The sequence below is a fragment of the Merops nubicus genome, unplaced genomic scaffold (genome assembly GCF_000691845.1).
Source record: "Merops nubicus isolate BGI_N331 unplaced genomic scaffold, ASM69184v1 scaffold10306, whole genome shotgun sequence".
Lineage (NCBI taxonomy): Eukaryota > Metazoa > Chordata > Aves > Coraciiformes > Meropidae > Merops > Merops nubicus.
In genome coordinates, this window is record NW_008615942.1 from 144,967 (window position 1) to 172,666 (window position 27,700).

A 27,700-nucleotide genomic window follows, 5' to 3' on the forward strand; every position below is an offset into this window, starting at 1 on the left:
ATGTTGTATTAAGTATGGTGGTGTTAAACAACTTTTGCATATGTGTTTATTAACTGACACAGAGAAATATATTTAGGAGTGACACCGTAAAAGGTCTTCACAGTTCCTTACTATGCTCTGCATTAGGTTTTGATGTTATCAGCTGCAGTATGTGACTTAGAATTTAATGTGTTGCAGCTTTGGGATAATGTGTAATGCTAAAATTACATGGAATGCTGTTACTGTTTGCATACCCCTCAAATCAATTAAATATATGAAGCCAATAAAACTACAAGCCAAATAAAGCATTACCATCACAGCAGATTTTAGTCATGATTATGTACACAGAAATCTGGAAGAACACTGCTTAGACTCTCTGATTTTATTCAGTTGCTTTTGAATTTACATTAGTTAAACCCAAGCTAAAAATTCATTAATTCTCTTTGCAAAGAGACTTCTATAATATCTGGTAAATATGGTTAGGTTTTATAATCATTTTATTAATGGAAATGAATTCAACTGTGTATTTGGTAAATGTGTTAGAATAGTAGATGTCTTAGAATACGTATTTTCTTCAATACCATGTACTGGAATTATTAGATTATGTGATATCTTAGAATATATGGAGTCTTTGATGCTGAGAGTATTTTCTGTTACTATTGACATCTTGCAATGCTACATGCCCTTCTTTTATAGAAAAAAAATTAAACTTTATATGATCACACTTTCACAATGTGTATATTATAAATTACTGTACATCTTGAAGTCCAATATTATGAGTTTTTCCTCAATTTGACCTTTTCTGAAAAGATTATCTTCTTTTTTTTTAATGAAAATTCAGGTGTTACCTACCTAGCTCCTATCCAGGGAACAGTCATTTTATGCCAAGAATCTGTAATGTGGAAATAATTCAGACTTCTGCAAAAAAAGTACACAAGAAGTTAATACTTTTGCACCAATTGTACGTTGACTATCAAGAAAAAATGAGCAATTCTAAATTATTACTTTTGTTCTAACCCTCTGTCAGCAACATACACTCTTTTTTTTTTTCTTTGACCTAGTAAGTTGTCTGTATGCTCTGATGAAACTGAGCTACCCCGGGACACTAAGAGAGCTGAAATGAAAGAGCATGAAGTAGTCAAAGGTTCTTGTTTAATGAACCTTTATTAACCTCCTACACATTCCTTCTCATTATGTTGATTTCAGTCACAGAAAAGATTTTTTTAAAATACATTCAGAGAAACTGCCTGCTGTGGAAAAGTTTTTGTGAGGTATGTGGTGCTATGCCAGTTCTTTTGGCATGGAAAGAGAAAAACTAAGAATGCTTACCAATTAAGGCAATGTAATTCAGCAGGCCAGAGCCAACTGCTAAGACCAAAATGATATAACTGCAGCATAACAGTGTGATCCCAATAAGGATTTGTGAAAATCGGTTCCTATAAGACAACCTTATAATAAAATTAATTTGTGGCTGAAGGCTTTTGCCAAGGAAAGTAATGCCTGGGAGGAAAAGAACTGCCTCACTGTTTATGGTGTGATTAGATAACATAAACCAGTGGAGACTAAATGAACCATTATTAAAGTCACTACTGAGCAAAGAGATAACGGAATTGTGCAAAAATATACTTTAATTGGTGGCACCTTAAAGTCAAAATAGCTGTGTTGATTTACAGTACCTAAGAATGTAGCCTTTTATCTTCAAAGAACTCCAACTCAAGGAGCTTTGAATCATATAGGACTGAAGTAATATGATTCCCTTAGATAGTTTTTTAGTATGGGGACCCTGCTACAGGGTGAATTTTTTGATCACATCTTTGATGGTCCTGACCAAAAGTAAACTCCACTGTATTTCATCAGATTGCAAGCTCAGCTTTAAAGGTTTCAATTTCAGTGTTCCTGCGTTGTGGAATGAAAGAGAAACTTGTTAATTTGCTCTTGACCTCAAGGGATAAATGTCATGAAAGACATTGTCCCCCTTAAGTAGCTTAATATCTCTCTCGCCTTTCTTATTTCTAACAAGAGTACAAACTCTTTCCTGATCAAGTCTTGGCAGACAGAATATGTCCTTTTCTACCTTTAGCAGTCAGTCTTGCTGCTATAAACACTATAGTTTTAGATATTTAGCCCAGGTATTCTCACATTCCTCTTTGACTGTACAGAAACAACTGTTTGTGCAAATCTCTGATACAAAATACAATTCTATCTTAATAATACTATTGTAGGTGAAAGTGAATATTGAGCATTGTTCAAAGAAGCAGGTTGTCTACACGGATTCTGAGATGCTGTAATAGTTGTGAGGAGATTAATAAAGCCATTGGTGTCCCAGATGTTGGCGTCCGACATGGAGCAAAACTGACAGAGTTGCAAATATTTGTGACATGATGCAAAAGTTAAATCAGGACTCAAACCAAAATTTTGCAGACTAGCCATTTGTCTGTTAATGATATGAAGAAAAATGGTGCCCTCATTTTTACTTTCTTGTTTCAAACACAAGCTGCATAAAAAAACCTAATCAATCTAACTTCTTCAAACATGCCGTGTTCTGTCTATATTGATTCCCTATCTGATGCTTGTTCAGAGGTAGCAGCTTGGGATTGTACATTTACTTCATACACTTAAAATTTTGTCAGCACACCTACTTCTTTCTCTTCCTGTAGGTATGCAGCTGGATAGCAGCAATCGTGGGAGGACACCAGCTGTACTGTATGCACAATGGTATTGGCAAAGGAAAGCTGGAAGGCGAGGCAGCTAGCAGAAGAGAGAAAAGAACACCAGAAGGGAACAGTTTATCTTGCAATATAGATGTCTTGTCCTAGCAGCACACTTTAACTACCTTATTAAATTAACTGAATTGGGATTTTTTTTTTATTTTTATTTTTTATTTTTTTTTTGCATATCAAATAAAGACAGAAATTCTAGAGTACAGAGTATTTTTCATTTTAAATTCCCTGTCTTTATGTGTTTTGTACCAAAGGAACTTGAAAAAGCTTGAGGATATATTTATCTATGTTTTACAGGTTGTTAGGTAAAAAACAAATCTGTATCCAGAAGAATTTATTCTCAGATAACTGAGAAATCTGTGCTATCTATTTTTCACCGGGACAAAAATGTGGAAACATTTTGGAAATGTGGAAGCAAAATTCAGGGATTTGTGAAAGATTATACAGCAAATTGTGATGCTTTGAACTCAGCCCAAATTCTTCTATCTTCTAGTCTCAAGAAAGAAGTTAGCCTTCTATGCTGACAGGATGGATGTGTAGAAGAATTTCTACTTAGACCTCTGCAATAAGACCGTACTAGACTATGTCAGGACTCAAGGTTCTTTGACTATATCCACTTCTGTGGGGGTACCCTAAAAGACAATGCAATGTACAGCCATTTGGTCAGTCCTTTTTCCACACACACTACACAGCATTATGGCAAATGTCATATGCAGAGCTGATAGAAATAAATTGCACAGAAGCAATGAAGCATGGAGAATTATTCAGTAATCGTGGAAACTTCTACTCAGTACTGACCTTTGCTCAAGGGGCAATATTTCTAGGTGATGAATAATTGCAGACATACACACAGTGCATATATAACTTTCTGAATCTTTGACCTTCTGTGTGGTTTTTGTCTATTTAACCAATATTTATTTTTACTCTATTTTATTTGTCTATTAAAGGATATCAAAATGAAAGCAGTTTAACTTTTTTTTTTTCAGAGCCTTACTTATTTTATTAGCAATTTCAAGACATGTTTTATCTAAAGCAAATGTTAACGTATGACCTTCTGCAATGTCAGTTTTACATCCAGAGGTGACAAACAGGTTTTAAAATACCCCCAGTACTTTTTGTCTCTCAGTCATAAGCGTGCTTCAAAAGCAGTGGAATCCTGTGACCAGACTTGATGACATTTCAGAAAGAGTATGGTATAACTCAGAGCTGACTAAGGGCAGCTGAACAGAAGTGCCATTGAACCATTTCCTAACTACACAAAAGTTTACTGATAATTTTGGACACAAGTCCAAGTAAATAAATCACATTCTATATTTACACCAGCTGCATGTATTTAATGCTGCCATTTTTACCTCATGAACCAAAAACAACCCCAAAAGTACTCTTGAACTACTAGAAAACTTCTTCAAAGATGTCTAATTCTGTTAAATTAACAGGGAACACACCATGTTTACAATCTGTGTTTTCATTTGAGTGGGAGATTTTCTGTAGAAATAGCTAGGGCTTGGGTTTGGCTTGGTTTTGTTGTTTTGGTCTTTTTTTTTTGTTTTACATTTTAAAGCTGGAAATTATATAGAAAAGCAGTGTATTGTCTTACCACAAGAGTGTACCAGTAAGCTGTGTGTGACTGGAAAACTCAGTGCTTCTGCTGTGCTTGCAGGAAGGGTGACATCCTGTAGTGTTTTCTTAGTCCTGCTCTCCAGAGGGGAGATGGGGAATGTTTTCATGGCACTCTGCAGTTCCCCTCAGCTCTGCAGGTCCAGGCTGCTTTCTGTAATGCACGGTTGTAGAGGCAGGAGGAATGTAGATTCCAGACATAAAAAGCAGTCAAAAATCCTATCAATTTAGGCAGAAATGAGATGTAATTGATAATATGATTGAAATAATAGTAAATTGATCTGTGTTGTTGGTTTGTTGTTTGGGGTTTTTTCCTCCACTGTGGATGTATATCCTGGAACGAGAAAACCTATACAGCTAAAACTTATTAAAAAATATTATTCTTTTTCTTCACTTCCAGATGACAACCAATGACTCTCTTTTCCCAATATTCTTATAAGTGATAAAGGTATCTGTCACTGTCCTCTTATTTGAAGTTTTTGATTCAGTGGCCACTAATCTATACTAACTTTACTGGTGATTTTTTAAATAGGATGCATTAATTTATTAATAGGATTAATCACGGGCATAAGAAATATGCCTAGACATTCAGATCATGTTAAAATGATCTTTGAAACTTACAAGAAATGCCAAGCAAGTGTTCAGTCTTGTAGTATTGCACTCGTACAATACCAATGCATTAATAATGCAAACAAAACTCAATTTAAAAAAGCTACCATAAAACAGATACTTCTTGAGTTCTCCATTTCATGCTATGAACCTTTTTACATAAATATTCTATTCACTGAAGTCAAAGGAACTGCTCTTATCAGTATAATTCTTAGTGATATTGTTAGCCTTTTTCAATTTAACAGCAGCCCTCTTTTGGAAAAAAAAGACTCTTTGTAAAAGCAGTTAGAAGCATCCCTCTATTAGCAATACACTATTGTTTGAATTGTATACCACTCCACATATTTTCCAGAGAAGTATAATAGTGTATCACACTCCCAGCTGGGAGTTCAAGAGGTATATAGAACGAAAATATAAGCAACTCATGCTGGAAGTCAGTATTTTTATTTAGCCAGTAACAGCTTTGTTGTTTAATTATTACCCCAGTAAAAACTAATAAATAATGCTGGAAAAATGTAAAGTTATCACCATTTTCCTTTAAATGATTTTTATCACTTCAAATTTGAGAAAATGTACTTTTCATCCCACCATTTCCCTATCAGGTCATTTGAGAACCAATGAGAACAACTTCCCAGTTTCTTGAAGCTAAAGGAATTAATGAGAAGAACTGGGAAAGTTCCTTTCAGGCAGGGTGTTAAGCTGTACTGCGTTTCTCTTCCAAGCGAGGAAGAAGACACTGTGATTTGGTTGAGTACTGCACTAATAAATGGTGCTCCACTGCTCTGGAACACCAGCTGCTGGTGTTCCTGACTAAAGCATCTGCACTGCTCTGCGGCATCTTGCCCTAAGATAGCTTCCTCTAAAACTGTTTCAGAAGCATTTGGCAAGGCTGGACTACACATATGCTGAGTTTACCCACCTGATTTACTAAGGACACAGCAGCTATTTAAACAGGTAATTCACAGTGAAACATTTCTTGAACTCAAATATCATAAACTAAATATAATGGTGACACCCAGGCTTCAGCTGGGAACCAGGACAGCTCAAGGAATGCTCTTCAAAGACACTAAGTTTTAGCAGTGAGAGAGAAAAATACTTTTTTCTTAAACTTTTAAACATGCAGCACAATGATTGAATGAAAAACGTCATGGGTAGGACATAGCCCATGCATTACAATCACACAGAACGTGTGCAACTGATAACTGCTGCTTCACAATGAAACCCAAACCTGAATGTTAAATGACAATCACTGCAGTAAGGGTAAAGCAAAAATAGACGTGATTAAAATAATAATAAAGCAGAAAGATTTTTCTACAGTTTCCAACTTTCCAGGAGCTTTTTGGAATGTCGACACAGAGTGACCACTGCATGAATGTTAGAGGAACAGTAACAGACTGACAAATGAAATGAGGTGACATGATGCCCTCCACTCCTTTACATCCAGGCTTTTTGCCCAAGCCAAGCCTTGCCTCACTGAAGTATTCTCCTCCATTTTTTCCTCAACATCTATTACCTTTACTAATGAAGCTGTCATAAGCTGCCAGTGTGGCTATGCACACTTGCTGATACACCACTCACATTCTTCTTTTTAATTATTTTATTAATTATCCCAGTCCTGTATCATAACATACACTGCACAGAGTATGTGCCGGCTAGAACAACATCGAAGGATGTGAAATTTGAAGTTCCTTTTGTTGAAACTTGAGACAACTTACACTTTTTTCTTATAGACATTTTCCTCTTCCTCTTAACATTTTAAAGATATTTAATATTTTAAAGCATTTTATGAAGTGTTTGTAGGACACATTTTTTTTCAAATGCAAAAAGAAAAAACCCCACAATCACAACTCCCCATGAACTTTAAACAATTAAAATAAACTAACTCCATCACTTTCAAAGGCTGTCACAGATGAGTAAAAACCTCTAAAATTGTAATTAAACTCTAAAAAAAAATCTAGGAATTACTATTTTTTTTAAAGTTTTGTGCATGGTGGCATTACAGGGCATATTCTGTAATGTGGGAGATTGTCCACATCCCTTTTCCTTCACGTGAATTCTGCCATCACCACTCCAGCAACTAGCTGGGAGGCAAGAGAGTTCTCTTTGTAACCTCGCTCTTCTGCAAGTATAACCAGCAGTAACATGCCCCCTTTTGTTCAGAATACCTGGTGACACTTCTTGGGGATTGTCTCACTGACAGTTTTCATGTGCTGCACCAGACATCCAGGTCTTATAACGAAAAAGCTTTCTCATTCACAAATGGAGTAGAAGCCTGGTCCTCACACATTCAAAGCTGGCTGAGACCTTTGAACATCCACATGCCTGAAAGCAAAATTAATTGTACTTAGAACGAAAGTTTATTTCAATGATTCTAAGGCCCTGGAAACCACATAAAATATCTTCAGAGAAGGTTTTCTAGTATTTTATTGTCATCACTTACACAAAATACTTTCCAAATACTTAAATTTGTGTCCATTCATCATCCCGCTTCTCACTGCAACACATTTATACATAATTAGAAGCAAATATACTTCTCTGCTCTTTCTGTTCTCTAATCTACCATACTACTGCAGTCCTTTTTTCTTTCACCAAAGACCATGTTTTGTGAACTTTGATTATTCTCTTTGCAATGTAATTTTTCCAGTCTTTCTTGAAGTGTAGCTGATTCTTGGCATCATACTCCCTCAGAAGCCATAATAGTGCCAAGTAGAAGGAAAAATTACTTTCATGTTGAATGTCACATACCTCTCTAAATAATTCAGTATAGTTCGCCTGATTTTCTTTTTCAACAATACAGTTGGCTTATGGACAACTTTTCTTCAACCCATGAATTCTTGTCTATCAGATGACTACTTAGCTAATTGTTCCCCAACCTGTAGTGTCCAGCAGATTATTCTAGCTCTAGCACAGTACTTTTTGCTTATCCCTAGCATTTTAAAATAGACTATATCATTAACTTGAAACTATTTCAAATTCTAATCTTCCTTTAAAATTTGCTTCCTTTATCAAGTCTGCAAATTTAATAAGGACACCCTATTTCATTATCCAAAAAATCAGTGAAAACAGTACATAAGAATGGACAGAACAAGATTTTCTGTAGTACATCAGTGGATACATTCTTCAAAATCTGTAATAACTGTTTAAACGTTTTTTTGAAACAAAGTTTGCATATACCGTAATACTTTCATCTGAGCATAGCACCTTTTCTGGTTGGTTCCTCTACCATTTGGAGGAGGAAGTTGTCATCTATGCAATCCAGGAACCTCCTGGATTGCTGGTGCCTCGCTGTGTTGTCCCTCCAGCAGATGTCAGGGTGGTTGAAATCCCCCATGAGGACCAGGGCTTGTGACTGCGAAGCCGCTTCTATTTGCCTGTGGAGGGTCTCATCTGCTTGGTTCTGCTGGTCGGGTGGCCTGTAGCAGACCCCTACAGTAACATCACCCTCCCCTGTCTTGCCTTTAATTTTAACCCATACACTCTCAACCAGGTCATCATCCTTCCCCAGGTGGAGCTCCACTGATTCCAGCTGGTCCCTGATATAGAGGGCAACGCCTCCTCCTCTCCTTCCCTGCCTGTCCTTCCTAAAGAGCTTGTACCCACCTATCCCTGCATTCCAGTCGTGGGAATGATCCCACCAGGTTTCAGTAACAACCACTATGTCATGGCATCCCAGCAGCACAGTGGCCCTTAATTCTTCCTGTTTGTTGCCCAAGCTGCGTGCATGATTACTCAGATCTCAGCACCTTTTAAATGCCCCTAGTGTCTACAGAGTAGATGGGACAGATACATAAGTCCCCTCTATAGAAGTTTACCCTTAGCCAGATGAGCTCTCACATGCATATCTTGCTACATTCTTTCCACAGATCATGCTTGAATAGTGACCAGTGACCACCAAGTAATTATGATATTACTACCAAGTCCTACACTTGGATTATTCTGGCTCTCCAGGACCATCACCATAATAATGTCCATCTTCTTTCTCCTTTCATTCCAAGCAGTATGAAGAGGGCTCTGAATATGTGGAGGAAGCGTATGCTTCTATGTAACCGGGACCCCAGAGGAGACATAAGAACACTTCACATTTAAGAGCATTTTGCTTTTTTGATTAGTCTCTTGCTTGCCTTTTCTGAGTAAGCTATACCCTTCAATATTAATGCTGTGACACGTGTGAATCATCTGTTAAGTTTTTAATCAGCCAAATGTCATTTACAGCAAAACGTTTGCCATACAATAAAGCCTCCAGTTCCTCCTACTTAATCCCTGTATTATCTAGTATGTCTGATGGACCAACCTACCATTGTCCTTCTTGACTCTTCTTTGACCTTATGGTAAACACTTCTTTTTTTACCAATATTTAGACTTTTATTAAAAGCAGAATAGTTCATCCTTATCTGACGGTTTTTGTAACCTGTCTCAATAAATCAGTAAACTAATGTGGTGTAGTTTTTCCTTGTGCCATAGGGTTTTTGGAACATTATTCCATGGTCAAGGCAGCTGACGTTCTACTGGCAGCACCATCTGCTCACTTACTTATTTAGCTCCATGTCACATCTGTCCCTAAGCCTTGACCTTTGATCAGCAGAATTGACAAAAAAAGCCACCTGAGCTCCTGACCTCTTCACCTTCCAGTTCTCAGAGTCTTACAGTAGCTTTTAATCTACATAAACACATTCCCAGTAGTGTTATTAACACCCACATGGAACATAAGCATGGGGCGGTGGTCAGAGGGTCGGAGGAGCCTTGGCAACATTTCAGTAGCACCAAAGAATTGGGTTCCACAGAAACAGCATGACTCCCAGAATGTCAAGTCTTGTCAACAGATGGGTCCTACTGTCACTCTCATCACCACTGTCATTGACAAATCTTATAATCTTATCACAAAAATGGTGTTACTTGATGTTTGCCATGCAACTTTTAATCCTTTAAATTCTTAACTTCATAAGAATCTCACATTCTTCTCTTCCTACATCTCCCCCTCCACAACTGCCACTGGTGTAGAATTATGACTTTTCTGCCTACAATGAAAAGCTCAAAAACTAAGCTCTTACTGACTAGAAACCAGCATGTAAATGAAAATGTGACCAAACAAAACCACATTTTTTCTTCTCTTTAGAGAAACCTATGTTTTTTACAAGCATATATGTGTTTGATAAATCCAGAGATTATTTTACCAACCAGAATTAGAAGTACAGCAGAATATAAGAATACGAAGTCATGCATCCTTAGGCATAAATGGTTGAAGAGAAGAGTCTTTGGTAATAAGCTCTCACCTTAGCTAAACCTCTGCTGCATTCTTGAAATACTGTCTGAAATTCACAGTGGAATGAACATATACATGCAGAGTGCAGTGACACAGTCAAAATCATACTTCTGAAACATTTTAAGAGGCACCTGACATAATATCAGACCAATTTTTTTGTGACATAATGATTAGCTACCACAAAAATACATCCTTCCCTTTGTTTAAATTTATAAGAATGCAGGTGGGGATAAGAAAATTTTAGGGAAGATCTCTGAAATGAAACCAAAAGTATAAACATCCTATGCTCCAAATAGTGACCCAAAATAGGAAAAAAAAATTTTGTCATTATAAACATTTTTTTTTGTAATTTTTAGGTCCTTTCTGAGAAAAAAATAGACTTATTTTGAAGAAGACTCAATAAGAAAAACAATTAGCTGCAATCTAGCCTTCTAAACCTTTTCTCATAGCACGCTTATTGAATCACCTGGGAGGAGAGAACATGACAATATTGGCAAATGGAAACTTCATCCAAATCTGTGAAGCACAAAGTATCTCATAATGTGTGCAATGAGGAATGGGACAATATTGCTAGATCATCTCCATAAAAAGATAAAAAGTAATGCTGATGTTATTCTTTAAAAAAAGGGAGCAATCTAAAATGTATATTATGCCCAAATAGGCAAGTTGTTTCAAACATTGTGATCAAGAGAGGATAAAAACTTTATAAACATATAAACAAGAAGTGCAATTTTGAGATTGAGGAACACATAAAGGACTGTTTAGTAATTGGTATTTTAAAAACCATCTTGCAGCTAATTGAATTAATTAATAATTGAATTGCCTCTTAAATGAGCGATGGAGTAACATCACTGTCCAATTCAGATAAAATTCAAGCTATCCAATGAAAAAGCAGCAGGAACATGGCAAAGAACAAGCAAAACCAAAAGCCTTAGTGAAACAGCCCATAAAAATGCTTTTCAGAAGTGGATTTCCCGTGGCAGAATTATGGCTGTTAGGGACAAGGCAGAACACACTGGAGAGAAGGGAGGCTCAGACAACAGAATTAAATCCAGGCTGTGTAAAGGAAAAGTCAGAAGGATTGTCTATCAAAAAGAAAGAAATAGAAAAATCACCTAATCAAGGGTAAGTGCCCCACAGAACCTGGGATCTGTTTTCAAAGTCAACAGTGATAAGCAGGTTGGGTTTGCTAATCTGAAATCCAGCAAATCTAAAATGGATTTAAGGGCAGAGGTGACTGTGATTTGTAAAGAGACTTTGCAAGAGATGATCCCTGGGACCAGATGGAGATGCTGCGGAGGGCGCTCAGTAGCCCTGGGGACAGGCCAAGTCCACCTTAGTGCCACGGGGCAGGCGTGTTCCTTCAGCAAGCTCAGCACCAACGGGATTCCACACGCCACAGTAACTCATCAAATCACAGTCATGCAGAAGGAGATTAAAAACATTTGGAAGAAGCTTGTCCTGAATTATTGTCCTGGCAATAATGACCTAAACTCAGTGCAGAATTTGCTGAAAAAAGACCTCAATTCATGCCTTTTGTTTACCCATTTTTGCCATTCTTGCTTCTTATATGGCAGGCAGACTGAAGAGCATGGCAAAACCCAAAGCAGCAGTCAGTATTAAACTGACAGTGTGGTGTGGCCTTACAGCACTGGTGCTAGTCATTGCTTAGGGAAGCCATATACACATTTTCTAATGACACTAACATGTGCTAAGAGTGCTATAATGTTAATAACTAAATGTAGTATTCCAAGTTGTCCAGTTCACTAAAAATTAACTAAAAGTTTCTCAACATTACTCAGGCTCTTTTTTGATTGCCATGACTTGTTAGAAAAGTATTTCACAGACTGATGCTGTAGAATTTACAGAAATGTTCTCTCCAGCAATTTCTGATTGATCTAGTCACTTCATTTTTTTATATTTTTCTATAATTTCCATACTGTCTAGGTGATATTTGAAAGAAAATAAGGAATTTTTTTTTTTTTTTTCACTCTTTACCTCATTATTAACTTTCTTGTTCCCCTCTAATTCCTTTTTTAAATTATTATTATTTTCTTCCCACATTGGCTTATCAAGCTATGGATCTGTTCAAGGGAAAGTTAAGTATTCTTCAACAGTGGAGACATTTACTAAGATTGTAAACTAGCAGGTTTACTGCCAGAGACCAGAAGAAGCTTTCTTAGGTGTTCTTTACAGTGTGCCAATAAGCAAAACTGGAAACTGATGATTATGCAGAAATGCTTTGCTTGTATCACAGTTCCCCCCCAGTTAGGATAGCTGAGGGATTAGAAGAGCATCTCTAGGTCTCTTCATTCCCTATCATCTCTTGCATTCAGACTGCCTCTTATTGAGGGCTTGTAGTGATAGGATGAAGCATAATGGGTTCAAAATGGAAGAGGGTAGATTTAGATTAGATGTAAGGTACAATTCTTCACTAGGAGGGTGGTGAGACACTGGAACAGGTTGCCCAGGGAAGCTGTGGATGTTCCATCACTGGATGTGTTCAAGACCAGGTTGAATGGGACTTTGAGCAACTTGGTGTAATGGGAGGTGTCCCTGCTCATGGCAGGGGGTTTTGGAACTAGATGATCTTTAGGGACCCTTCCAACCAAAACCATTCTATGATTCTATGTTTTTAAATGTTTGACTATTACTATTCTGTCTATAGCAGGACTTCTATGGAGAGAGAAAAACTTTCACTTGTAACTTAAAGCCTTGCCAAAAAGACTTAGCATGTGAGGCTCTGGATTTCAACTGTAGCATGTGATGAGCCTCCTGACTGATGCAAATGCTGCCTTTAGGAGTAAAATTCTTTTCTTTTGACTGACACCCATTGCAGCTCCTGATTCTGGCAGCTCAGGACCTCATTACTGTAGGTGCTCTCATTGTGCATAAAATCAGAGCTCCTTCATTTGCAGTCACTGCTGAAAAAAAACACAAAGGGAATCCTGCTTGTAATTTCCTCCTTGGTGGCTTCTTTTCTCCACCCAGATCAAGAGTTACAGCTTCTTTACATGAAGTACCAGGGTTTACCCTTTCTAGCTTATAGGGCCTTGATTTACTCAGCTTTTCTCATGATCAAGCACAGTCTCTCTCCTTTCAGCAACAGTGTTTGACAGTGATGAAACTCACACAGCTGTCTCTATACATTAGGAGATATTTGTGCAACTGAGACAGCACAGACCACAAACCCACAGCTGTGAGGACCACAAGCAGGAGAAGACTTGCTTAGGACAGATCAGTGTGAGTAACCCAAGGGGAAAAAGGAAGAGAAGGGACAGCAATACATGTGTTTATCACAGTGGTGAAACAGTCAAGGCTATTGGAGCCCAGAGGTGTGCTCCCACAGAGGTTCAAATTCCACATCTCGAAGTTTTGCTCAAATACTCTCCATCTGGCAGGAGCTGAGCTCCGTTCACAGTGCCAGAGGTAGACACAAAATCCTATCAGAGTAGCAGGTGGTGTTGGTCCCGGGCAGTACTCCAGCCATGGCAATACTTTAACTGAGGTCCCAGAGTTTCAGCTCTGCATATGCAGATATCTGGGCTAACAGCAAGTTGAGGTATTTGTATGAGTCTTCTGCAAACCAGAGTTCAATGGAAAAAGGTCTGTGTGGATTCCAGCACAACGGTCTTTGTGCCAGTCTTCTTTGCATCTTGTCCACCCTCCCCACACTCACCTCATCCACTCACCACTACTGAAGGTGTGAGGTGCTCCTCTCTCCCTTTCCTGTGGACACAGGAGCTCAGGACCATTCTGCTTCAACAGCAAGGTCATGTACCCATGACCATCATGGCTCCCTATGCCTCATTTTCTCCTTCTATTGAGGCTACGCTCATGCAGTCAGTTACACTCTCACAGCTCAGATGAGTGGGCACGTCAGTGCTTAATCTTCCCTATTCACTCTACAGTTTTGCAGTGGGACAACGTCTTTGCACAGAATTTTCACTGAAGGCACTTTTATTTCCACTCCCAAGCAGCCACCCCTCTCAGTCTCCCATCCCCAAAACTGGGGGTTTCAACATCTGCGGCACGAGCAGAGCCAGCAGGAGTGCCAGGCACACTACCATGGCCACTACAATCTACACTGCTCAGCTCAGCTCTCCAGAGCCCTTGGTGGTCTCCTCAGAAGCTCATACCTGGATAAGAGTAATGCGTTAACTGACCAAGGAGAACTGTTAATTTTGGTAGTTGTAGCTCCTCAAACCAACAGCACATGGCATACAAAAGCAGCAACACAAATGGGCCATTGCCATTGTCAATTTAATATTTAATAATTTGTTGAACGTTAATATGAACTATCACATTTGGCTAGTAATTGTTTTCCAAGCTAAACAACCCTTTTGGTTTCTCTAGAAATATGGCTGATCAGCTTCCAGCTTCTCAAGCCTTGTGTGTTAACTACTATCTGATGAAATAAAAATATATCGAGAAGCTGCAGGCTTCATTTTCTGCCAGCTTTGAATTTCCAGGGCCAGTGTAAGAAGGGTTTAATCACAAACCTACTGAGAATAAAAAAAAACTATAAGCTTGTGCTTTGAAAGCGTATTTTTCAATTTCTTTGTAATTTGACAGGCCCATCATGCAATTGAAATTGCTTATGCCATGTGGTTTTTCCTATATAATTTCCTTGATACTTAAGATGTCACTATTTGACTTCCTGTTGTTACAAAAGTTAATTATTAAGAGGATGTGGAATCCTTGATTACCTCCAAAACATGAAAAGGCAAGGCCCTGAGCAAGCTTGAATGATAGCATGTAATAAACTGCTCTTGAGGTTAGCTGAGAAAAGAGAACAAGTTTTCTAGGTATAGTCTGACAATAGCTACTGTAAACACTGACTACTTTATTCAACTCATAGTTTCCTAATAACCGTACATATAATCTTTAAAAACAGGAAGGATTTTTCAGTCAAAGGTTGAATTTCAGGGACAAAATCCCAAATTCAATTGTCCACTCAACTGAATTACACTGCTTTATGCACTCTTCTCCCGAGTGATCCTGAGAATGATGTTAGGTAAATATTACCTCTTAACAAAATTTAATTAAATAAAAGGATTAATTTCTTGTTCTATACTTTTAAAAGTTACTTACAAAAGTAACAAATCTCCTACAAAATAAACATGGGTTTATTCTGGGATTTTATTAAAGTATTGAGTATTCTGTATTAGTGACTGGGTAAAAACCCATAAAGATAGTTTAAGCTGTGTCAGCTTTGTGATTTTTGGTGTTATCCAGGCACAGAAGTTTATATTGTCCCTGCTGCGTCTCCCTCCAGACTTCTGGTATCCATCAACATTTCCTATTTTGCAAATGAATTTGGATCAGTTTTGCTCAGCCTAAGTGATGTATTTAGCTAACCTGAACATAATTTACCGTCTTAACAGAATTTATCAAGCTGCAAATACAAGTGATATCTGTTAGTTTAATATTCTTCTGTGTGCTTGCTACAAGTTCCTGTGCCTAGCATGGCTGTTCTTTAAGACAGCTCCAAAACTATATCATGTACATAATAATTTAAATGAGATACAGATACATTTTATATCTAAAAACTAATATTACTTTGTTGACAAGGAGCCCCTTATTGAAATCAGCTCTAAATACATTGAGTGTATTATATTAATGGCTTCATTTTTTATTGCAAAGGTATTGTAAAACTAAATCTTTACAGCAATTAGCAGTGAAATGTGCTTTGAGTGTGTCCTATACAATTAAAATTAATAAATGAGACAAGTTCTCACACTGAACATATAATGAAAACAGAGAAGAGTGATTCCTTATAAAACAAACCAAAATAGAAGTTCAGGCGAAAAGAGGAGGCAAATTATTATAATCTTCAGATAAATGAATAAACCTAATGCAGGATTACAGTGTTACAGCTACTGTGTACCTCTGGTAACTCAGCCATTCACGGAGCACCTGTAGCAAACGGAATGGCATCCTTTGTGATAAAAGGTAGGTCACTGAAAGCAAGAAAAATGCAGATGGATCTTCTTTGCCTTGCAGCATGATTCAGTAAACACCAAGCAAAGAGAACAGCTGTCCCCAAATGCTCAAAGAGAACCATTAGCATCCACCAGCTTAATTTTTTTCTTGTATATTCCTGTTTTATGAGTTATGGTCTAATTGTTTTTGGCTTGCAGGTCTGTTCAGTGGAAGTCTGAAATATAAATATTTCAAGCAAGTATTGCAGCTCATGTCAGAAAATCAATTTAAAAGATTATGTTGAATATTTGCTGATAACTACCAATACTGGAAACTTGATGCCTGAAAAAACCCAAACGTATCAGATGATTAGCTTCTATTTGTGCCACCTATGCTCTTCTGTCCCCAGTCTGCCTCCTCTACCTTTCACTTACATAGAAATGACAGCATGGAAGTTACAGCCTGTCGCTTGGCATCTGCTAATAACCATGCAGCCTGAACCATTTAAATCAGGCTATATTTTCTAAATGAAATTATAAAAATACGAAAAATATGTTGTCTAATCAGTACTAATCAGCAAACCCAGAGTCACTTTTAAACATTGACAATTTTGAACCTACTGCACATACACATTACTGGATAGCTTCTGAAAAAGACAAGCAAGCTCTATTTGGTGTACAAATATATTTGAACTCAAAGACAAAGGGATATTTGTGTGTAGCACGTTTCCCCAACTCTCCTGAAAAATGACAAGCCACTATTTCCAAAGTTTATCTTCCACTGAGAAGAAACAGACCTTCTGAACGTAGCTCACAGTTAAGCAGCACGAATAAATCACCATCACAGGTGAGGAACTGGCTACAGAAAGCATTCAGAAATTCTTCAGTTCCTGTGCCACACGGCACTCTCAGCAAACGCTTACAGCAGGGCGTGTATTAAATATTAATCTCTGCTCCTGCCAGCACCTTGAGTAGAAGCAGGCAGGCTGCTAAGCACAGTCCACAGGGGACACAGCAATTCACTGCTGCTGACCCACATCCCCCTCAGTTCTGCCCGAGCCTTGCACACTGGCTGTTTCAAAGCTCATGTTCTCAGTGCTCTCCCTGGAGGTTCCTTTACCCTTACAGGTGCTGCGTTGCCATCCATGGGCTAACAGCCAGCGTTTTGGCCCAAGGCCTCCCTCAAGGAGGCTGGCATTTATCCAGATGATGACAATACAACACCTGTAATAAGAAAACAGAAGTACAGAATGGGATTTTTTTTCACTGTAAAAAGCCCTCACTGTTGTTTGTTTGTTTGGGGCTTTTTTACGAAATGAAATCTTTGGAGTGCATTCTGGTTTTAGATGCCAAGTTGTACAGAAGCACAAGCCACAAAACCCAAATCCAAAATGACCAATACTGTTCAATATATAGCAAATTTGCTTTATTTAATATGATTCACATCATGCAGTCATTGTCTCTTTTAATTCAGTGTTGAGTAAAAACATTTATTTGAAGTTACAGAAAGAAAAAATGGTTATTTTGAATTAGAGTGTATAGAATACTTCAATTTATTATGACAACTTACCTATCCATGGCAATATATCATTCCTGTCTGGTTATACTGAAACAGAATGACAAACAGCACTGAAACAGTCCAGCTTGCAGAGAAATTTAACTATATGGGTTTTTTGTAAAAGGAAAACTGAAACCAAAAATTTGTTATTCTAATGAGAAAGCAATATCAGGAAATTTTGGAGTTTATCTTCAAGTTAACAAAATCTAAATGCTTCTTAGTCAAGTCAGAGGTGCATCCTTAAAATAAAGCTATTACATCTCAGAATGCTAGCACGTCTATGACAATCGAAACAGTTAAATGTTTGTACTACGATATTTATTAAAAATATATTTTTTAAATGACGGGATACTGCACTTTAAAATACAAATTCTCCAAATCTGCTGTATATATAGATTTCACCACAAATTTCAGTCATGAAAATCTTGACTGCAGGATCACGCTACTAACATAGATCCAGCCACATTTTTATTATTATTTTAAGTTAATATTACAAAGGGTGAACAAATCTTCACCGTGAACTATCCCATTAAAAAGGGGTGGCAAGTTCTTGAGCATGATTTTTTACTTCAAGGATTGCTTTTCAACACAGAAGAGTCAGATGATATCTAATTTTATTTTCAGATTAATTTGATCACATTCTAAAGAAAACAAAATGCTATAGTACATGGAGGGTAAAATGGTATGACTTTATATACAATGACATTTAGACGTAGCAAAGCTACTTGGTGTGACACTGATGACTTTAAGTCTTCAACTTAAGAAAAACAAAACTATAAATTCTGTATAGAGGAGATAGATAATGTAGAAAGATTTAGGTGTAGGATAGTTTATTACCTAAACAGTATGTACAAATTCTAAACATGAAAATGGTAAGGGAAATCAGACTCTATTTACATTGACTTTTTTTTTTTTTACAAATTGTTTTTACAAGAAGTGTATTTTTTTCTCTAAATAACAGGACAAACACATAAGACCAATCTTTTTGTATTACATACATAAATAAATATTGACTTTAAATGAGTGTTATAGGAACATAATTTCTACAGCCAAACTGGGTAACAGAGAAGCATTTCTGTCACCTCTACTACAATATAATTAAGTAAAAAAGAAAACTTTTACATATAGAGCTCTGTTAATTACTTTGTAAATTGTACCTTATTAATATATTCAGTAGAGGTAATACAGTCGTTACATTTCATGCCCACAACTGAACAATGAGTTTTGGCATGCAAAACCATACATAATCATCAACATCTGCAGGTATTAATTTACATTTTTTAAATAAAGGGTTTTCTTAATTATTTCAAACTACATGCAACAGCTTATTAGCATCATATTCCTGGTTACAATGCACAACTTTGCATAACGTTATTTTTAGTAATTTATGTTCACAGGTACCGCTCAAAAGGGTGGGAATATACTTGGCACATAGTGTAAGAAAATGAATTAATAAATAAGTCAATATCACAACGACATTTACATATACACAAGACAAAAATAAAATGTTTTATGGTGTTGCACACAGAATTTAGAACTGTCTGGGTCCCACACTTTGTTCTGTAAGGGCCTTATACTATTTAAGACAGTATTCAAGAAAATTTTGACATCCATGCCTTATTCGAGGCATCACTGAAGCTCATTCTTAACTGCACAGGTTTACTTCTATCCCACTGACTTCTTTTATGCATATAGAAGTTTCTTCTTCCACACTCCTTCCTGAATCATGGTTTGCTTATCTAAAACTCTCCCTTGACTCCAGTTGGGAGCATGGAGATGAAAGTACTGAGGAAAACCGATCCAATATTAAGGTTTCTATACAGTTCTGCTAATTCCCACGACAAAATTCCCACTGATGTTAGCAATGAGTATTAATTTGATTTTGTGTGTGACCATGCCAAACATTAATGTTAGTGCTAATATTGCCATACCGTGTCCTCAGCTCTTTCTGAGGCCACGAAGTTGAGGATGTTCAGCATTTCAAAAGTCAGACCTCTTATTTTTTGTCTATGTGCTATATTCTTAATGAATGTTCAAGACGATACACACAGATGTTACAGCATAAGCTCTGTCTTGTTTGAATTTCTCCTGCTCTATGAACAACTCAAAAATGGTCAAAAAAGACATAACAAGAACTAAGCATTCTCTTCTTAAACAAAAATCACAATGAACAAAAAAAAAAAAAACCACTCCACAAAGCAGTTAGTAAAAATGGCATTAACTTATAATTTTTTTTTAAGAAATAAACAAAATGCATCCTGAAGTCAACTGACAAATCCATCAGAATCGTACATAGCAAACAATACATTAGTGTAAAGGTGCTGAGTATCTAAAAGCATCCCAGCATCTATATTAACTCTGTATTACACAGCATCATTTGAGAAAATATATCTTTTAACTAGTGAATCAGGTAGTGAATTACAACATATTGCTGATATAAGTGTTTAATGTGACCTAGGCTAGTAAATTAGGACAATACCCTGTACAGTTCACCAAACAAGGCTTTATGAATTAGGCACTAACAACTTCAAATCTGTAACGCTAAATTCCAAGAATAATCAGTAAATCACTCATAGCTGGGAATTTAGTATCCATGAGCTTTGTTGACCTTGTATTTTTCATTTTTGATTTCGAGGGTGACTTGAAAGATGAGTTGACAAGCTGATTTTTCGAAGAAAAAAATATTTTACATGTTAGCAAACTCTATATTGTTCAATACAATTATACTTCATTCACTTTTTTTTGTTTGTTTTCCAGAATCTGCTTTAAAAGGGAAAACTTCTCCACCTCCTTCAAAAATACATTGCTGCTTTTAAAAGTCGAATGCTTCCAAGAGACCAGCGTCAGCAAACAGTAACTATTTTTGGTTCATTTCAGAAGAATGAGGATTGCCCTCAGCAACCAAGCCTAAGGGTACGATCACTCAGGGCTGCTAACTTCCAGTTTATCTCCAAGCCAGATATGGCATCATTGGAATAAAGACCAACATCCATATTCTATGCATTACCACACCACTATGAACGAAACACAAATTCATTAACATTAGTAACTGCAAATTTGCTCGAGCATGACTAGAATAGATTGTGACTGAAAGGTTGGACACAATTTTTTGGAGAAGCCTGAGGTAATTACTTTCCCTGATCCCACTGACTCCTGCTCTCAGCAAGCACCATGGTGATCACTTCTACTCTTCCCTATGCCCTGTGCAATCTAAATGTTGAAGCACACTGGTCCAATTCAAATTCTGTTTTCTTTGTAAGCACATATATACACACAATATTTCCATCCCTAAAAAAAAACCAAAAAGCAATCTGCAAATCTGGCATTCTGCCAAACTGAAAATAAACTATTAGACTACAGATTTTATGAAGAAGAGTTCATCTGTTTATTTGTTAATGTCTTTTGGGAAAGGGGAGATGACAGAATGATAGAAGAAGGAATTGAAAGCACCACAGCCTTTAATATTTTTAAAACTACTATTAAAGGCCCAAATCATGTAGCAACAGAAAATGTCGGGAAAACTTCTTTGTCACTGAGTGTATATCAAAAAAGACAATAAGCAAAGTAGACAGAGAATGGAAAAAAAGAGCCCTTTAAAACCAAAGGTAGAAACATAGGAAAAGTGGAAAGAGCAAGAAACTTTCCTTCACAACCTGTGGTATCAACCCACATGAAACAAAAAAAAATATAAATATCAGTATAGAAAAACTGTATTTAATTATTTTTTGAATGCTCTACTATGATAAACATAACTTTGATCCTCAGTTTTGGGTATGTATTTCTTTTCTTCATATTTGCTTTTCCGCAGAACAGTTTATCAGGAGAAGGAAAGTATATTAATCACTAATGTCTGAGCTCCTCCCACTGAAAATCTCAGGCAAATAACGAAGTACATACAATGAGTCTGTGGCATCTTCTGTTAGAAGTAGCCACCTTGTCAAGTTTGTCTCCTGAGTGTTTGAGGTACGTTAGACTCATACGATGATTCAGGGAGCAATGTAAACAGTGCCAAAGAATGCAGGAGCACTTTGAACACCTTAAATATTAGAAGCTGCTTATGAGTATTTGTATGGACATTTATTGGTCAATGCTTTTCACCCTCTTGATAATAAACCCAAGCAGTTTCTGTTTACTATTGAGGCATGTCTCTCTGTGTGGCAAATTATTCTAGACAGTTTACATTGCACAAGAAGGCAATATGAATTCCCTTATGGTTAAAAAGGGCACCCTTCTGTCTAACTTTGAAAAATGCATTCAAATAAACTATAAGCCAATGTTTTCCAGATGCCAGAATATTGTCACATAATTCTTCCTGTAAGCAGAATAGCAGAATAGAGAAAATACATCCGTCCTTTTCGAAAGATCCACAGGGAAAAGAAACATGCACATCGAAATCCAAAGCCATAAAGTAGCTCTATGCCTATCTGAATAACAAAAGTGCCTCCAAATTTCATTTTCTAAGATGTTAATGTCAAATATTTAGATTCTTAACTAGAAAATTGGTGTACTATTATACCTTGAAATCTTACATACCAAAAAATTATAAGTGAGATTTTCAGTCATTCTTCGAGGATCTATCAATTAGTTGTATTAATTGTCATTAATTTTCAACAACTCTATCAATTGCCATTTGTGTCTTTACAATGGTACATCTACCCTGTATAATTTTTAGCTACGAGCTACATTAATAGAAGATCTACATACAAAAACATTACCACTTCAGGAAAGATGGGTGATACAAATGCATCCTCCTCCTCCTCCTCCTCTGCGGTGATACTGAAATTTTTAAATGACTATGATTTCAAGGTTTCTGCTACCACTATTTGTTTTACTAACATCCTTATTGTAGACATATGGAGTTCTTCTTTAATAGAAAAATACACTAGGGCTTAAACTGGTGACAGGCAGAGCTTTAAGTAAAACAGATTATTTAAACACGCTGATGAGATATGGCCTCCACTGTTCGAAAGTATGCCTACATCACAGGACAACCTTGCAAGTATTAACACTGAAGTCACTAAGAGAAAAAGCTGTATACACTACACCGTTGCAATCTACTTTAAACACAGAAATACAAAAACCATTCTAAAGAACACACTTCTGATCCTCTCCCATGTTGAGTTGGGTGTGACCTTCAGTTTGTTGAATAGTGGTAGTACTAAAATAACACTTGCTGCATGTTACATCCTGGTCTTGGTGCAAATGCAATTCTTCATGGCTAAACTACACCAATGTAGATACAGATCATACAGGATGGTAACTTCCACTGAAAAACTGGGTTCACTCCTCCTACAGATGTGCCTTTTCCCAGCCCTCATTTGGGAGCTCAGTTTTTCTCTCAGTTATTTCTATAATCATCTGAAAGAGTCTAATATTTCTCTGGGGGTGGCTTGTAGTGATGTGGATGATGTTGCTTCAGATGAGGTCCTACAGAAAAGAACAGGAAAATACATATATATCAAACTTTGAATATGTAAGATCAACGTTTACCCATACTAAAAGCCTTTTATAGGGCCTTCAATTTGCAATCCTTTAACTTGTAAGTGAACTATAGGCATAAGCCAAAGAACAGTGGTGGAACAAATAGTGAATGTCAGACTGCTTGAAAGACTTCATTTGCTTCCATCATTGCTGATGGATAGTTATGGGGGGAAAACACCCAATACTTTCACACATCTTAAGTTTAAGGAATCTGACTGGAATCAAAAAAGACTCCAAGACTCAAGCAAACTGTGTGCGCGTAGCGGACTGAAGTTTTGTAACATGTAATCACTCTCAAAACAGTGTAGTACTTACTGTGGGGTGAAAATGGAGGAAGGTCGGGTGTTCGGAACAACTTTATTGTCGCTGGCCCTTCCCCACCAGTTGTCAGCACTTGAACTTCCAAGCGGTACAGCATCGATGGCCTCAGATTGGGCACGGTTAGTACATAATGATCCTAAAGATAAACAGATCACATTCATTTTCAGAGCACCTAAAAACGCAGTTGCTCTACTCACACAAATCAGGTTTAAACAGGTTCTGTCAGGACCCACAAATTATTTTCTTAGAGTTCTGTTAAAAGGATTTAATGTATGCAACACTTTGTTGCGAGGTTTTGGTTTGAATTTTCTGTTTGCTGTTCCCTTTGAGCAGACTTGTCTACCATAATGTTATGGTTTCATGTGTAAGAGGTCCATATTTTTCCTCACTGTTCTGGAAAGTGGATAATGTGCTCATCACTAAAAAAATAAAAATTTAACTTCCTACTCATTCTTTTTAACACATATGTTCATTATAGAAACTTGTTTTTATTTTGGATCAGCCTGTGAATTCTACTAATTGGTAAATTAATTAACGCAAGCCTGGGGTCCCTACTGCAGCTAGTGAAAGTAAGTGTGACTGCACTGATTTCAGCAGATTTGTCCTAATGACACCAAAAGAATTTGCCTTTGTTCTTAGCTCCATTTCTGTCACAACAGACTCACTATTCACTGCTTCATTCCTGCAGTGGTCACTTTCACCCATGCAAAATAATCACAGAGTAAGTTTAGAAATACTCCCAAATGGGAATACATCTGGCTAACGACTAAAGGCTGTTAAGGAAGCAGACGTCACATGCTGGAAAGGCCCATCCCAGGAAGGGGACAACAGGGTAGTGACACTGGACAGTGTGGGTAAGATCTGCTCCAGCAACCAGCCAGGCAGGGCTGGCTGATAACCGATAACCTGCGGTTACTGCCAGAGCAGGTGGCAAAGGGGAAAGGAGAAGGCAAAAAGGTTGGGGGAAACGTAGATTTACTGCCAAATTAACACACATTCTGAGATGGGGCTGCTCTTAACAGACCTTGCTGGAGCTGTTCCACCTTATATGAAACACTGAATGGACAGGAGAGAGAGGAGTGCATATATTGCACTCATACACTCACTCTGCTCATTCAGGTGCTCCTCTGGCAGTTTGGACCTCTGCATTTCAGCCCTGGTTGTGCAAATATCACATTTTTATCAGTCAGAGCCTACCAACAAGAGTTAGTGATCAATTCTCATCATAAATTACCCTACATACTAGTGGTTTATGAAAGGTAGGAGATACTGTTTCAACTCAAATTAGAGTTTTCTGCAAGTTAATCCATTGCCATAAATTGACAGATAGTCATTGAGAATTAAATAAAAGGAATCTCCAGGCTTTACAGTACTGAAACCAGAGGAAAAAAAAGATAAAAAAATGTAAGTATAGCACAACGCAAAGGAAAGTTTTAAATGAAACTTTTTACATATTTCAGACCTAACTGGACCAAAAGGTTAAAAAAATTGAATAGAAATTCTGAATAAAACATACGCCTTGCCCTAAAAAAAAGATGAAAACAAAATTGAAAATTAACACCTCATGGTCTGTAACTTTGCTTCCTGTAATGCTGAAGTGGCTGTTTGCAGCCAGCAGTCTGTGACTGAGTAACCAATTCCAGGTCACCCTTGCTGAAGAGACCAAGGCTGTAAGCCCTGTGCTTCCCCCTGGACTGGAGGCTGAGCTTGGAGAGCAGTGGTGCAAATCACACCGAGTCTGCACTAAGCTGAACCGAAACAGCTCTGCACACTGCGTGGCAGCATGCCCCAAAGTTCCAGAGCATCCGTGGTCAACTTTGTTCCTCTCCCCCAGAATAACAGGCTATGAAACAAGCGTGCCCTAGTCTCTGTGGGCAGTCTGCTAGGAATTAAGACAGAATGGTGAGAACCTTGCCTTGGATTTGTGGAAACTGCATCGAGTGTAAGATGTGTTCATTTTACGCATTCTTTGATGAAACATATGTGACAAGATTTTCAGCCAGTTCTGCTCTAGACACAGTTGCCCTTCTACACTGAAGTGAATGGAAAGACTCCCAAGGTTTTTAGCAGACTTCGGATCAAGGCCAGCTGCTCCAGCAAATTCCTTGACTCTGGTGGATCTGTTAGCAGAGTCTGAATGAAGTGCTCTTGACTTGCCTCTGGCAGAGGATGAACTGAAATAGTGAAGGCTGTCTTAAAGTAAATAGGACTAAGAATTCAAATTGTTAATTCTCTCACTTTCAATAAACAGTAAAATCTGTTTCTCCTTTAAATTATTTGTCCACCAGACAACGGTGCATATTGGCAGAGAGGGAATTGATTTTTATTTTTCTTAGAGCAATGAGTGACTCAAAGGGAAAATTCTCTTAAATCCATTGCATTGGACACCAAATAATTAGTAAAACTATAGTAACTGCCAAGTTAAACACCCTGATCATCAAAAGAAAATAAAAACTATCTATTGCCACACAGATGGTCTTTTACTCTTGTCAGGCATTTCTCAGGCAACGGTTGCTAATTTAACAATTGCGCACATGAAAATGTTTTAAGTATCATCAAGAAGAGATGTAGCTCTGCTTTGTATCTCCAGCAAGGAGGAAAAATTAAGCACTTTGTGCTCCAACTTGCCTGCAGAGCCAGAGAATACTTTGTGTGACATCTGCACCACCACTAAACATTAGAAATAGGCCACATACACACACGCTTATGAAGGAACTAGCCAAGGAAGGTAAAAGCCAACTTACTGATGGCAGTATCTGTGACTGTGAAATGATGCTGTTGGGTAAGCTGTTCTGACGGCTTTCTGTGGTTACTTCTGCCCAAGTAACTTGAAACCCTGTCATGGGCTGGTGAAGGTCTGCCTTAGATATCTTCCAGGAAAAATGACCAGTGATGTTGCCTTCCTGAACAATGAAAGACGCAGAGAGATTCTCGGGTTTGGCCAACACTTTGGGTAGAACTGGCACTATAAATTTGGAAAGCAAAAAGATAAGCTAAACTTTGAGAGATAATGTTCAGTCACGTTCATTTAACTCCATAAATCAAGGTCAGACAGAGCTCTCTTTCTGGTGTTCTGCTCTCTTTTCTGTGTCAGGGTCCTGACAGCTTTCTGGACTTCCACTTGCAGTGTTAACCAAAGTCTATCTTTGATATTTGGTATTCTGGGCCAAATTCAAACTTCAGATCAAATGCTGTCAGCTGCAGGTGACAGAAAGGAAACCCTGTGGCATATAAAGATATAAGTGCCTCATATTGTAGGCAGCCATCCTCCTGCTCCTCTGTAGTTCAGAATACCTGAGCTCTGATTTTCAGTTTTGGGAACACAAGAAAACCTACAGGGTAGTACGAACTCCATAATGTCAGCAAAAAGTAAATTTCATGCTCTAAAACTGTAGTGCAAGTTAATAGGGGCAGTGATTAGGGGAAATATATCCCTGAGTTGCTGTTGCCCAGGAAGGCTGCAAAGGTGGAAAGTGTCAAGGGGTGGAGAGGAAATGGCAATGATGGTCAGCAGGACTCTGAGGTGGCCCATGGAGCATGGGAGTACCCCTGGAGACAGGAGGGACTTGAAGTGAGAGGGTCACTCTCTAACTGAAGAGAGAGGTTTCCAGTCTTGGCTGTGCAAAGCCATGGCTGACCTGGCCTCTTGCTGGCAATGGTCCTGCTTCAAGGGGGCGGCTGGACCAGCTAACCCCAGAGGTCCATGCCAAGCAGTATCTCCATAATTCTGCAATTCCCACAACCTTCTACACCTACCACTGTGGTAACACTGTAAAAGGTATGAGTGTCTTTATTTGTTATTTGAGAACAGAATTAACCTAAAGAAAATCAACCTGAAAAAGCAGCTTGCATCAGAAGCAAAGCATTCAAAGGGTCGATCATGTCAGCAGAATTATGTTTACAGTTATCATCCATCAAAATAATAAATGTAACTGGGAAATTGTTCCTCCTTAGAAAAATAAAAACTGTATAATAGCAAATGTCATATGTTTATAAACAGTCCACTAAAACTACCACCTAAAATGACAAAACAGCATTATAGTAGCCAAAATCTATACTGCTCTATATTTTAGTTGATTTCTTACATAAGCATTAGTCATACTTTTATTTGTTCTGAATCTTTCATTTGACACTTTAGAATTGCTTTTAAAGACTTTTTCAGAGGGGATTATAAATGCATTTGAGACTATTTGACTACTTCTCCAGATCATGCCTTACCTCCTTCAGCAGG

The 27,700-nt window shown here is 37.6% G+C and overlaps 1 protein-coding gene across 1 annotated transcript in view; it reads right to left on the bottom strand.

The window, feature by feature from the left end:
* Positions 1-22,820: 22,820 nt before the first annotated feature.
* Positions 22,821-27,700, bottom strand: part of KAL1 (Kallmann syndrome 1 sequence) — a gene marked incomplete at its 5' end in the record, with an annotated part of 49,102 nt that continues 44,222 nt past the window's right edge. Inside the window, 4 exons of the mRNA XM_008942707.1 lie at positions 22,821-23,094; positions 23,464-23,605; positions 26,214-26,434; positions 27,688-27,700. The exon at positions 27,688-27,700 is cut by the window's right edge and continues 180 nt beyond it. Of these exons, the coding sequence (XP_008940955.1) occupies positions 23,036-23,094; positions 23,464-23,605; positions 26,214-26,434; positions 27,688-27,700 (435 nt within the window). The remainder of the gene's footprint in view (positions 23,095-23,463; positions 23,606-26,213; positions 26,435-27,687) is intronic.